The sequence below is a fragment of the Nerophis lumbriciformis genome, linkage group LG33 (genome assembly GCF_033978685.3).
Source record: "Nerophis lumbriciformis linkage group LG33, RoL_Nlum_v2.1, whole genome shotgun sequence".
NCBI classification, from domain to species: domain Eukaryota; kingdom Metazoa; phylum Chordata; class Actinopteri; order Syngnathiformes; family Syngnathidae; genus Nerophis; species Nerophis lumbriciformis.
This window is the reverse complement of record NC_084580.2, coordinates 5,665,001-5,678,970: the sequence shown is the minus strand read 5'-3', so window position 1 is coordinate 5,678,970 and position 13,970 is coordinate 5,665,001. Positions and strand designations below refer to the sequence as shown.

Here is a 13,970-nt window from a genome sequence, read left to right as displayed (position 1 = left end):
GCCCACCACAGATTCCCCAGGCACTGCTTCCTCATAGGAAGACGTGTTGGTGGGATTGAGGAGGTCTTCGAAGTATTCCCTCCACCGATCCACAACAGCCGCAGTAGAGATCAGCAGCACACCATCCTCACCATACACGGTGTTGACAGTGCACTATTCTCAACAGTGGTGCTGGTATCTTTCTAATAAATTATGTTGCGCAAGGCAAGGTTCTTTTTACGTTTATCAGCTATTAAAAGGCAACGTTCTACTGTTAAGAAAAATATACCAACAGTAATTTAAAACATTTTAATTCCTGTTGAACTCTCCGCAGCCGGGATTAAATTATTTTAGACAACTGTTGGTGTCTTTTTTTCAACAGTGGAACTTTTAATTGTTGGTAGACGTAAAAATAACTTTGCCTTGTGTGACACAAGCTAATTTTTCGATGCTGATGTGGTATGCTAGGTTTTAAGCTTCATTCAACTCCTGTCCAAGGGTTTACAGCATAGATAGCAGGCCCATCAAAATTTCCACAGGTATTTTCGAAGTCTACCTTAGCTATTGCTACCTTGCTGCCCTAAAGTTCCATCATTATTCTGTGCATCTCGCTGTATTAAAAGTTGCTATTCTGTGTGGCCAGATAATTACTTTGTACTTCTGTATCTAAGTTAGTCGAGCCACTCTTCATGAGCTAAATCCATCAAAGACTTTAATAATTATACCAACCTGCGTGTCATTGCATCCGGGGGTCAAACCTCATGCTCGTAGAGCGCAATGTAAAAAAATTACCACCAAAACACCACCACCTTTCTCACACAAAAATATCCACATTAAAATGTGTTTCAGAAAGAATGTTATTGGTTTATCACATTTATAACTCAATGTTTCTTATGTGAAAATAAACTGCATAACATTCCAAAAAAATGTTTTCAGGAGTATATAGTTGTCAGTCAACATTTTATTTGTGTAATAAGATATTTTCCTTGGCGTCTCAAAAAGAACAACCTTACAGTAGTTACAATTCAGTTAAAATGATTCAACAGAACACAGGCACACAATCTCACTATTAAAAATTCTACTTCAAAATATAGTGAATGGGTGCTTATTGTTGTTCGCATTAAAATATCTCAGTTAGGAAAAATAAGTACAAGAAAGTTAAAAGCTTCTATTGAAGAAAAAAAAAATAAGATAGAAGATGCATTCGTGAGCACGTATTGCAACACTGATGTGTATGCTGGTAGGCTGTTCCACACTCAGCTCAGGTGTTAGTGCTCTCATCATATGAAGGAGGAGCCTCTGAAATAAAAATGATCACATAGAATGATAATTAGCTCAAGTTCCAGTTTGATAGGTAAAAAGAACATCTGCTATACATTACCTGAAGTGAGTACATGCACACCTGACATTTACAAATATTCTAGTACAGTATAACTTTTCATGGGACAACACTGATGTAATTAAATTTTTTAACAGTATAAAATAGTGTGTAGCTTGTATAAAAATAAACATTTACTGTTTTTTTAAACTTACTGAACACACAGCAATTATTGTCTATACTGCTGGATACTAGCTGTGCCGTTGCACCGAGGTACAGGCTGCCGTATGTTACCTACAGCAGTGCAGGTAACCTACGGTTCGGTTGGTTTTTGGACCAAAGTTTTGGTTCATTTTCGGTATGCTTTTTGTAGTTAGTATTTAGAATGGAATATATATTGACAATACATTAAATTGGGGTTTGAATTTAAGGTAGTACAAAATAAAGTGTGCCAACATGAAACAAGTTTGATGATCATTTCAGGAACTTTTTTGTGGCAAAAAAAAAAAAAATCCTCATAAGTTTGAAGTACAGAAGTTGAAGCAGAGAAAACTCATAAATAAAAATTTTGATTAGACAATATTTAAATATATATTGTTTCTCTCTTCTGATTCACACAGTGGATGGATGTATATATATATATATATATATATATATATATATATATATATATACACACAAACATAAACATGTATACTCTAAATACTTTTTAAAACATTACAATTTGATACGATTCGATGCTATTTGATGCAATGCGATTCGATTCGATGCAAATGGAAGCTTTGCATGGTGAAAAGAAAATGTATCATATAATGTCAGAACAATATCATGTGTTTATTTTTTAAATGGACACAAACAAAACAGGCGGTTCTGCATTAATTATTAGCAAATAGAACAACTATCAAAGTCAAGACATTGCAATCCATTAAAAAAAAAAGAAAATGTGTGTGAGTTAAAAAAATGCAAATTATGATTACAATTGTAAATACATTTTCTTCTTTTGAATCTTAGTTTAGTTGTATTTTTCTTTGTTTTAACATTCCTAAATGTTAGAGTATCAAACTTGATCAAAAAAAACTGAAAGGTTGTGATATACACAAGCAAACCAAATCTATTGACTGGCTCATTGACATAAACGATAGGTTTGATTTTATTTAAAGCGTGTCAGTGATGAAACGTTTACAATTACATCTCAACCAAGGCAGAAACAGCGGCATCTTTGCACAGAGTGCGTGTGCGTTTCCTTTCTGCTCGGACTGGAATTGACTTTATTGCGATTGTACTAAAAAGTTTAACGAAATGTGTTTTCAGTACAAGCTCTCAAAGAGCAGACATTCAGTAGACAGTGGACACCTGTGAGGAAAGGCTCACAGCAGCACCGCTTGTACGTTAAGGACATTAGTGTTACGCGCTTTCATATCTCCAAATATCCAAAAAAAAGTTGCTACATTTGTCGCCAGTCGCTTTTGAAAAAGAAAGTCACAAAGAGGAGTTGGAAAGCTTCTAGATTTAGCGAGAAAGTCGCCAAGTTGACCACACTGCGCTGAGGTGAGTGTGAAAATTAAAGACGCAAAGACCCGTCTTAGGTTGCTTCTGATTGGTTTACATTGCGTGGTGCCTTCCGTGGTTGGCTAGACTATGTAAAATAATTTATGGATTGTTTTGTGATTGGTTCTTTCGGTATTGACTGCCATGTTGCTCTGTCGTTGTCAGTCGCATTTGAAAACGGCACTCTCGTATTACATCATCACAGAAGTCTCACAAGATAAGACCGGTGTTGTGCCGGAAAACGCACCCCTGCCATAAAATGCACCCCAGACGCGGGAGCGCGCTTACGTCACTCGGTTACGTCACTCGTCTCGAAAAGTATATCTAAACTCGGCTGTTGGCTGAAATCGCCTCTTTTAAATCACCTCTTTCGGCATAAAAAAGTACATAAAGTTAAATAATCCAAGTTTTCTTTACTTGTGCTTTACTTGTGGATGAATTAAAAATTGTGAGCCTTTAATGATTTCGCCGTCATTCAAGTGGCTGGAATCGCCTCTTTCGACATAATAAAGTACATAAAGTGAAATTATCCTTACTTGTGGATGGATTCCAAATTGTGAGCCTTTAATGATTTCGCCGTCATTAGATCAGATAAGGCGAAAACAATAACCAATTAATATTGGAATATTTGCTGTCCCGAAAATGTAGTATTGTCTACCTTGACAGCTATACTGTAAAGAATATGTACACCAAAGTAAACCTCTATATGTACTTTTTTAGAGACATCAAGAAGAACGAATGTTTGCTGCTTCATTCGACGTGTTGTCGTGATCCAATACTCGTATTTTAAAAATATGACATTTTCTTTAACTTTAAGGAGCTTATGGGTGGATGGATGAATAAATAAATGAATGCATCTGATATCTACCTTTGATTTGGTTTTAAGAAGTTTCAAATTGAACATTCACAAATAACGTTACCAAAAGTACCCGAAGTACCAGAGGCGGAGTTATGGGGGGGTGCATTACCCACCTGCCATAGAATGCACCCCCCATCTATCTCTGGCTAGGAAGGTCCTAGAGACATGAAACTCACCCTGGTTACTCATCATAGGCCCCCCCGGTATACATTGAAAACCATGTGAAAATTGGACTACCAGAAGTGGAGTTATGGGGGGGTGCATTTCCCACCTGCCATAGAATGCACCCCCCATCTATCTCTGGCTAGGAAGACCATAGAGACATGAAACTCACCCTGGTTACTCATCATAGCCATTTCCTTGCAGTGGGTATACATAATGTCTAAATGTACATTATGAATATATATATATAAATATATATATATATATTACACACACGCACACACACACTGCTGTGTCAATCCAAAACACACAACTTATTGGTCTCTTAACATGTTTCCAGAAGAAAAGAAAATGATGGTTTCAAAGTTGGTTCCTTTTGGATGTTCCAATTCAGAAGAAGTGCAGTGTTATTTCTATGTAACACAAAATAAATAAAAACCTATGCCAAACTTACTGCGTTTGTTTTTATTTGCCAATGATTTTGATAGGAAGCCATATTAACTTCTCACAATTTACGTTATCTTTTCTTGATTAAACTCTAGAGTAAATTTAAATAAACTAATCATAGTTGATTTTACGTTATTGTGTATCAATGTATGTTGAATTGCAACAATATCATTTAAAGCAAGCTGTAATGTTTGTAGGTGTACTATATGCATCAGGCGTAACTGTTCTAACATTGTCCACTAGTGCGTGTTGACGTCACCACGCAGCCAGCGTATATCTAAATATCACACAAGCCATACTAACTTCTCACAATTTACGTTTTCTTTTCTCGATTAAACTCTAGAGTAAATTTTAATAAACTAATCATAGTTGATTTTACGTTATTGTGTATCAATGTATGTTGAATTGCAACAATATCATTTAAATCCCTTTGAAGGCGACATATCACCACAGGTTTTTTTCCATTGCCAAGTATCAATCCGCGGTCGCACTTAATAGATTGCTTTCTGATCCTGAGGAAAATCAATAGTTTGGCAAATGTCCAAAGTGGTTTCAAGATAGCATTATCTAAACATAATTAAAACGCTCTTTACACATTTTTAAGCATTATTTTTTCTCTCCCTTGGATTCAAACATCGGCCCAGTGTTGTTTTCACCTTTTTAATTTACATTTAGATGGGGGGTGCATTCTATGGCAGGTGGAAAATGCACCCCCCCATACCTCCACTTCCGGTAGTCCGATCATCACATGGTTTTCAGTGTATACAGAGGGAGCTATGATGAGTAACCAGGGTGAGTGTCATGTCTCTATGACCTTCCTAGCCAAAGATAGATGGGGGGTGCATTCTATGGCAGGTGGAAAATGCACCCCCATCATAACTCCACTTCTGGTAGCCCAATTTTCACATGGTTTTCAGTGTATACAGAGGGGGCTATGATGAGTAACCAGGGTGAGTTTCATGTCTCTATGACCTTCCTAACCAGAGATAGATGGGGGGTGCATTCTATGGCAGGTGGGAAATTCACCCCCCCCCCCAAAACTCCACTTCTGGTAGTCCAATTTTCACATGGTTTTCAGTGTATACAGAGGGGCTATGATGAGTAACCAGGGTGAGTTTCATGACTCTATGACCTTCCTAGCCAGAGATAGATGGGGGTGCATTCTATGGCAGGTGGGAAATTCACCCCCCCCATAACTCCACTTCTGGTAGTCCGATCATCACATGGTTTTCAGTGTATACAGAGGGGGCTATGATGAGTAACCAGGGTGAGTTTCATGTCTCTATGACCTTCCTAACCAGAGATAGATGGGGGGTGCATTCTATGGCAGGTGGGAAATGCACCCCCCCATAACTCCACTTCTGGTAGTCCGATCATCACATGGTTTTCAGTGTATACAGAGGGGGCTATGATGAGTAACCAGGGTGAGTTTCATGTCTCTATGACCTTCCTAGCCAGAGATAGATGGGGGGTGCATTCTATGGCAGGTGGGAAATGCACCCCCCCATAACTCCGCCTCTGGTACTTCGGGTACTTTTGGTAACGTTATTTGTGAATGTTCAATTTGAAACTTCTTAAAACCAAATCAAAGGTAGATATCAGATGCATTCATTTATTTATTCATCCATCCACCCATGAGCTCCTTAAAGTTAAAGAAAATGTCATATTTTTAAAATACGAGTATTGGATCACGACAACACGTCGAATGAAGCAGCAAACATTCGTTCTCCTTGATGTCTCTAAAAAAGTACATATAGAGGTTTACTTTGGTGTACATATTCTTTACAGTATAGCTGTCAAGGTAGACAATACTACATTTTCGGGACAGCAAATATTCCAATATTAATTGGTTATTGTTTTCGCCTTATCTGATCTAATGACGGCGAAATCATTAAAGGCTCACAATTTGGAATCCATCCACAAGTAAGGATAATTTCACTTTATGTACTTTATTATGCCGAAAGAGGCGATTTCAGCCACTTGAATGACGGCGAAATCATTAAAGGCTCACAATTTTTAATTCATCCACAAGTAAAGCACAAGTAAAGAAAACTTGGATTATTTCACTTTATGTACTTTTTTATGCCGAAAGAGGCGATTTAAAAGAGGCGATTTCAGCCAACAGCCGAGTTTAGATATACTTTTCGAGACGAGTGATGTAACCGTAAGCGCGGTCCCGCGTCAGGGGGTGCATTTTATGACAGGGGTGCGTTTTCCGGCACAACACCGGCCATATTTTGTAACACAGCTACAATCAACCGATTCATGACTTTCCAACCGGACATCGACTGATCCATATTATATATAGAAGCTTGTCAAACAATATATTCATGTCTTGTATGTTAAAATCGGTTATCGGTTTGTACAGATGAATTTTTACACCTTTTAACTTAACATTGCTGTACATATATTTCTGACCCAGCAGATTTGGTCACATTTTCAGTAGATCCATAATAAATTCATAAAAGAACCAAATTTCATGAATGTTTTTTGTGACCAACAAGTATGTGCTCCAATCACTCTATCACAAAAAAATAAGAGTTGTAGAAATGATTGGAAACTCAAGACAGCCATGACATTATGTTCTTTACCAGTGTATGTAATTTTTTTTTACCAGGACTGTATGTATATCCATCCATACATACACACATACATTCATATACATATATATATACATATATATACACACACACACACACACACACACACACACACACACACACACACACACACACACACACACACACACACACACACACACACACACACACACACACACACACACACACACACACACACACACACATATATATATATATATATATATATATATATATATATATATATATATATATATATATATATACAACCCCCGTTTCCATATGAGTTGGGAAATTGTGTTAGATGTAAATATAAACGGAAAACAATGATTTGCAAATCCTTTTCAACCCATATTCAATTGAATGCACTACAAAGACAAGATATTTGATGTTCAAACTCATAAACTTTATTTTTTTTGGCAAATAATAATTAACTTAGAATTTCATGGCTGCAACACGTGCCAAAGTAGTTAGGAAAGGGCATGTTCACCACTGTGTTACATGGCCTTTCCTTTTAACAACACTCAGTAAACGTTTTGGAACTGAGGAGACACATTTTTTTAAGCTTCTCAGGTGGAATTCTTTCCCATTCTTGCTTGATGTACAAATTAAGTTGTTCAACAGTCCGGGGGTTTCCGTTGTGGTATTTTAGGCTTCATAATGCGCCAAACATTTTCAATGGGAGACAGGTGTGGACTACAGGCAGGCCAGTCTAGTACCCGCACTCTTTTACTATGAAGCCACGTTGATGTAACACGTGGCTTGGCATTGTCTTGCTGAAATAAGCAGGGGCGTCCATGCTAACGTTGCTTGGATAGCAACATATGTTGCTCCAAAACCTGTATGTACCTTTCAGCATTAATGGCGCCTTCACAGATGTGTAAGTTACCCATGTCTTGGGCACTAATACACCCCCATACCATCACAGATGCTGGCTTTTCAACTTTGCGCCTATAACAATCCGGATGGTTCTTTTCCTCTTTGGTCCGGAGGACACGACGTCCACGGTTTCCAAAAACAATTTGAAATGTGGACTCGTCAGACCACAGAACACTTTTCCACTTTGTATCAGTCCATCTTAGATGAGCTCAGGCCCAGCGAAGCCGATGGCGTTTCTGGGTGTTGTTGATAAACGGTTTTCGTCTTGCGTAGGAGAGTTTTAACTTGCACTTACAGATGTAGCGACCAACTTTAGTTACTGACAGTGGGTTTCTGAAGTGTTCATGAGCCTATGTGGTGATATCCTTTACACACTGATGTTGCTTGTTGATGCAGTACAGCCTGAGGGATCGAAGGTCACAGGCTTAGCTGCTTACGTGCAGTGATTTCTCCAGATTCTCTGAACCCTTTGATATTACGGACCGTAGATGGTGAAATCCCTAAATTCCTTGCAATAGCTGGTTGAGAAAGGTTTTTCTTAAACTGTTCAACAATTTGCTCACGCATTTGTTGACAAAGTGGTGACTCTCGCCCCATCCTTGTTTGTGAATGATTGAGCATTTCATGTAATCTACTTTTATACCCAATCATGGCACCCACCTGTTCCCAATTAGCCTGTTCACCTGTGGGATGTTCCAAATAAGTGTATGATGAGCATTCCTCAACTTTATCAGTATTTATTGCCACCTTTCCCAACTTCGTTGTCACGTGTTGCTGGCATCAAATTCTAAAGTTGATTATTATTTGCAAAAAAAAATGTTTATCAGTTTGAACATCAAATATGTTGTCTTTGTAGCATATTCAACTGAATATGGGTTGAAAATGATTTGCAAATCATTGTATTCCGTTTATATTTACATCGAACACAATTTCCCAACTCATATGGAAACGGGTTTGTATATATATATATATATATATATATATATATATATATATATATATATATATATGTATATATATATATATATATATATGTATATATATATATATATATATATATATATACACATACTATAGATGCGCGGTTTGCGGGCACAACCGCGGAGTCCGCGGATTATCCGCGGATCGGGCGGATGAAATTAAAAAAAATTAGATTTTATCCGCGGGTTGGGTCGGGTCGGGTGGTTGAAATAAAGAACAATTTGATTTTAAATAGATTCAGGCGGGTGGCAGTTAAACTAATTCGGAAATATATATACATAGTTAAATGTTGTTACCCACATACGAAAAACGAGCAGGCACCTGCTGCATATGCCACAACAGAAGAAAAAAAAAAGAAAAAGAGATCGACACTTTTACGGAGCGGAGAAGGGACGCCTTGCCGGGGTCCGGGACCGAGGCCCCTTCCCCCGAGAGGGCCCCACCGGGAGCCGTAGCTGAGGCGATCCGCAAGAAGGGCCCGACGCACGTCCAGGGTCACCACCGCGCCCACCGCACCGACACCCCGCCTCGTCCGCCTTTGCCGCGGCCGGCGTCACGCGCAGCAGGTAAGCAGCTTACCTGCCCGCCACCCCCGTGGCCGGGGGCTCGTAACAGGGGTCACTCCGCGCGCAGTGCGCTCACGAAAGGGGTGGGGCTCACCCTGGTTGATATAGACAGCAGCTAGGACGGTGGCCATGGAAGTTGGAACCCGCTAAGGAGTGTGTAACAACCCACCTGCCGAATCAAATAGCCCTGAAAATGGATGGCGCTGGAGCGTCGGGCCCATATACCCGGCCGTCGCCGGCAGCGAGACGCGCTTGGAGGTGCGCTCAGCGCGGCTCCCATATGATTGCGCACTGGTGTGCGTCTGGGTCGTGACAGCGTGGCACGCGAATGTCTGTTCTGCATTGGATCAGTCTCCTTTCTTTAACAGGCAAAAGCTTTATAACCTCACTAATGCCTTGCATCGTCTATATTAGATATATAACAACGGGCGGGTGCGGGCGGATGCGGTTCTGATCAAATGTTGGATCGGGTGGATTGCGGATGGTTGACGACTTTCTGATGCGGTTGCGGATGAAATAATTGCCTATCCGCGCATCTCTAATACATACATACATACATAGGAAGACGTGTTGGCTCCGGGAGTTCAAGTACCTCGGAGTCTTGTTCACGAGTGAGGGAAGAGTGGATCGTGAGATCGACAGGCGGATCGGTGCGGCGTCTTCAGTAATGCGGACGCTGTATCGATCCGTTGTGGTGAAGAAGGAGCTGAGCCGGAAGGCAAAGCTCTCAATTTAACGGTCGATCTACGTTCCCATCCTCACCTATGGTCATGAGCTTTGGGTTATGACCGAAAGGACAAGATCACGGGTACAAGCGGCCGAAATGAGTTTCCTCCGCCGGGTGGCGGGGCTCTCCCTTAGAGATAGGGTGAGAAGCTCTGCCATCCGGGAGGAGCTCAAAGTAAAGCCGCTACTCCTCCACATCGAGAGGAGCCAGATGAGGTGGTTCGGGCATCTGGTCAGGATGCCTCCCTAGGGAGGTGTTTAGGGCACGTCCGACCGGTAAGAGGTCACGGGGAAGACCCAGGACACGTTGGGAAGAGTATGTCTCCCGGCTGGACGAAGTGGCTGGGGAGAGGGAAGTCTGGGCTTCCCTGCTTAGGCTGCTGCCCCCGCGACCCAACCTCGGATAAGCGGAAGAAGATGGATAGATGGATGGATATATACACATACATACACAGTATATATACACATATATATACATATATGTATACATACACATTTTTATATACATATATACACATGTATAAATATATATGTATACATATACAGGTAAAAGCCAGTAAATTAGAATATTTTGAAAAACTTGATTTATTTCAGTAATTGCATTCAAAAGGTGTACATTATATTTATTCATTGCACACAGACTGATGCATTCAAATGTTTATTTCATTTAATTTTGATGATTTGAAGTGGCAACAAATGAAAATCCAAAATTCCGTGTGTCACAAAATTAGAATATTACTTAAGGCTAATACAAAAAAGGGATTTTTAGAAATGTTGGCCAACTGAAAAGTATGAAAATGAAAAATATGAGCATGTACAATACTCAATACTTGGTTGGAGCTCCTTTTGCCTCAATTACTGCGTTGATGCGGCGTGGCATGGAGTCGATGAGTTTCTGGCACTGCTCAGGTGTTATGAGAGCCCAGGTTGCTCTGATAGTGGCCTTCAACTCTTCTGCGTTTTTGGGTCTGGCATTCTGCATCTTCCTTTTCACAATACCCCACAGATTTTCTATGGGGCTAAGGTCAGGGGAGTTGGCGGGCCAATTTAGAACAGAAATACCATGGTCCGTAAACCAGGCACGGGTAGATTTTGCGCTGTGTGCAGGCGCCAAGTCCTGTTGGAACTTGAAATCTCCATCTCCATAGAGCAGGTCAGCAGCAGGAAGCATGAAGTGCTCTAAAACTTGCTGGTAGACGGCTGCGTTGACCCTGGATCTCAGGAAACAGAGTGGACCGACACCAGCAGATGACATGGCACCCCAAACCATCACTGATGGTGGAAACTTTACACTAGACTTCAGGCAACGTGGATCCTGTGCCTCTCCTGTCTTCCTCCAGACTCTGGGACCTCGATTTCCAAAGGAAATGCAAAATTTGCATGGTTGGGTGATGGTTTGGGGTGCCATGTCATCTGCTGGTGTCGGTCCACTCTGTTTCCTGAGATCCAGGGTCAACGCAGCCGTCTACCAGCAAGTTTTAGAGCACTTCATGCTTCCTGCTGCTGACCTGCTCTATGGAGATGGAGATTTCAAGTTCCAACAGGACTTGGCGCCTGCACACAGCGCAAAATCTACCCGTGCCTGTTTTACGGACCATGGTATTTCTGTTCTAAATTGGCCCGCCAACTCCCCTGACCTTAGCCCCATAGAAAATCTGTGGGGTACTGTGAAAAGGAAGATGCAGAATGCCAGACCCAAAAACGCAGAAGAGTTGAAGGCCACTATCAGAGCAACCTGGGCTCTCATAACACCTGAGCAGTGCCAGAAACTCATCGACTCCATGCCACGCCGCATTAACGCAGTAATTGAGGCAAAAGGAGCTCCAACCAAGTATTGAGTATTGTACATGCTCATATTTTTCATTTTCATACTTTTCAGTTGGCCAACATTTCTAAAAATCCCTTTTTTGTATTAGCCTTAAGTAATATTCTAATTTTGTGACACACGGAATTTTGGATTTTCATTTGTTGCCACTTCAAATCATCAAAATTAAATGAAATAAACATTTGAATGCATCAGTCTGTGTGCAATGAATAAATATAATGTACAAGTTACACCTTTTGAATGCAATTACTGAAATAAATCAAGTTTTTCAAAATATTCTAATTTACTGGCTTTTACCTGTATATGTATACATACATATATATGTATGTATACATATACATATATATGTATGCATACATATACATACATCTATACATACACGTTTTTATATACATATATATATATATATATACATATACACACACACACATATATATATATATATATATATATGTATACATATACACATATATATATGTATACATACATATATATATATATATATATATATATATATGTATACATATACACATATATATATGTATACATACATATATATATATATATATATATATATATGCATATATACTGTCAACCCCCTCCCAGCCCTCTGTCCTTAACAAAACTAGTCCCACCACTTCTAACAGCAAGGCATGGCAACCAAAGGGCCCAGTTATATAATTAGTTATATAGTTCTGAGTGTAATCAATCAATCAATCAATCAATGTTTATTTATATAGCCCTAAATCACAAGTGTCTCAAAGGGATAGTAATCACATCAAGTATTCCTGTATGGTAATCATAGTAATCAAGTGTATTAAAACAGGTTAATCAAATGAGGAATATGTGTATTATCCTAGTAGGAGAAAATAAAAATACTTAAGACCAAAAGAGGGGAAAGAAAAGGCATAGCAACGTGACTAGAGTCACGTTGTCTGGCCAAGAAAAGAGGAAGTAAGAAAAGAGGAAGTCAGGGAAAACGGGGCTTAGAGACAGATGGCCAGTCAGAAACGGGAAGTTAGGTAAGAGTCTGGAACATTCCAGAATCTTCCAGTCAAAAGGTAGCAACAAGTATACTGTAACCAATGTACTGTTGAGAATAATGTGATGCATTATAACCCCATAACAGAGAGAGGTGGATTGGCGAAGAAAAGTATCCACCCTGAAACCGAGGGTATATAGGGATGTACAATTCATTATTATACGGGATTTCGTACTTGTACGAAGCATCTAATGGACCACAGAGAGGTCTCTTGACCCGTTTGGACTGAAATAACTTTGCCAGCTCTCCAAGAAGGACTCGATTCGACAAACAAGAGACTTGTCTCCATTCTGATCTCCCCCTGCGAGAAAAGCAAAAGAGGAACAGGACTTCCGGGTCCACCAGAGGAACAAGGGCGTTGGCCCCTCGGGCCACGGCTCGCTCAGGACCGACACCACTTCCCCTGCCCCCCCCCTCTCCCTGACGCAGCCGAAGCCCGAATCTGATCACTCGGCCGGGTGATTCGTCAGGCTTCCCCCCAAATTCCAGAGACTCTTTTCGGACACTTTCGAACTTCCCCCTCCCCCTCTCCGGGACCTCTCAAAGTAAGACCCATTTGAACTTCCGTTTGAACTGAATTAGACACCCATTGATGATTTATTTGTTACTTTTAACGATTTTTCATGATTTTTGTGAATGATTTATTGATGCTGTGCAATGCTTGAGCCATTGAACCTGCATTAAAAAGCATTATACCAAGATTCATGAAGCCATCGAACCTGCATTAAAAAGCATTATACAAAGAACACATTTTCATCATTTCAACTCTCCATGTACCAACACGTCCTTGATGCAAAACGATAGGACCATTGTGTGTCCAACACCTAGCTCTGAAGGGTCACTCTAATGGAGTCCACTTACAAATATGTCCTGTAGGGCTTTTCCTTTCCACCTCCCTCAAAATCTAACCTAGTCAGTAACAAAAGCCAAGGTTCATTAGAGGCAAGCTACCATTAAAACATCGGGATTTGTGGGATTTTAACTCGATCTTAAAGGGGAACATTATCACCAGACCTATGTAAGCGTCAATATATACCT

At 40.1% G+C, this 13,970-nt stretch overlaps 1 protein-coding gene and 1 long non-coding RNA gene across 2 annotated transcripts in view; one reads left to right on the top strand and one right to left on the bottom strand.

Annotated features, from left to right (window-relative positions):
* Positions 1-920: 920 nt before the first annotated feature.
* The window catches only part of arrdc1a (arrestin domain containing 1a), a 96,803-nt gene continuing 83,753 nt past the window's right edge, over positions 921-13,970 (bottom strand). Inside the window, exon 8 of the mRNA XM_061928218.1 lies at positions 921-1,278. Coding sequence (XP_061784202.1) covers positions 1,241-1,278 — 38 coding nt within the window. The 3' untranslated portion in view covers positions 921-1,240. The remainder of the gene's footprint in view (positions 1,279-13,970) is intronic.
* The window catches only part of LOC133575557 (uncharacterized), a 37,356-nt gene continuing 36,182 nt past the window's right edge, over positions 12,797-13,970 (top strand). The window contains exon 1 of the long non-coding RNA XR_009811509.1: positions 12,797-13,477. This is a non-coding gene — a long non-coding RNA (uncharacterized lncRNA). The remainder of the gene's footprint in view (positions 13,478-13,970) is intronic.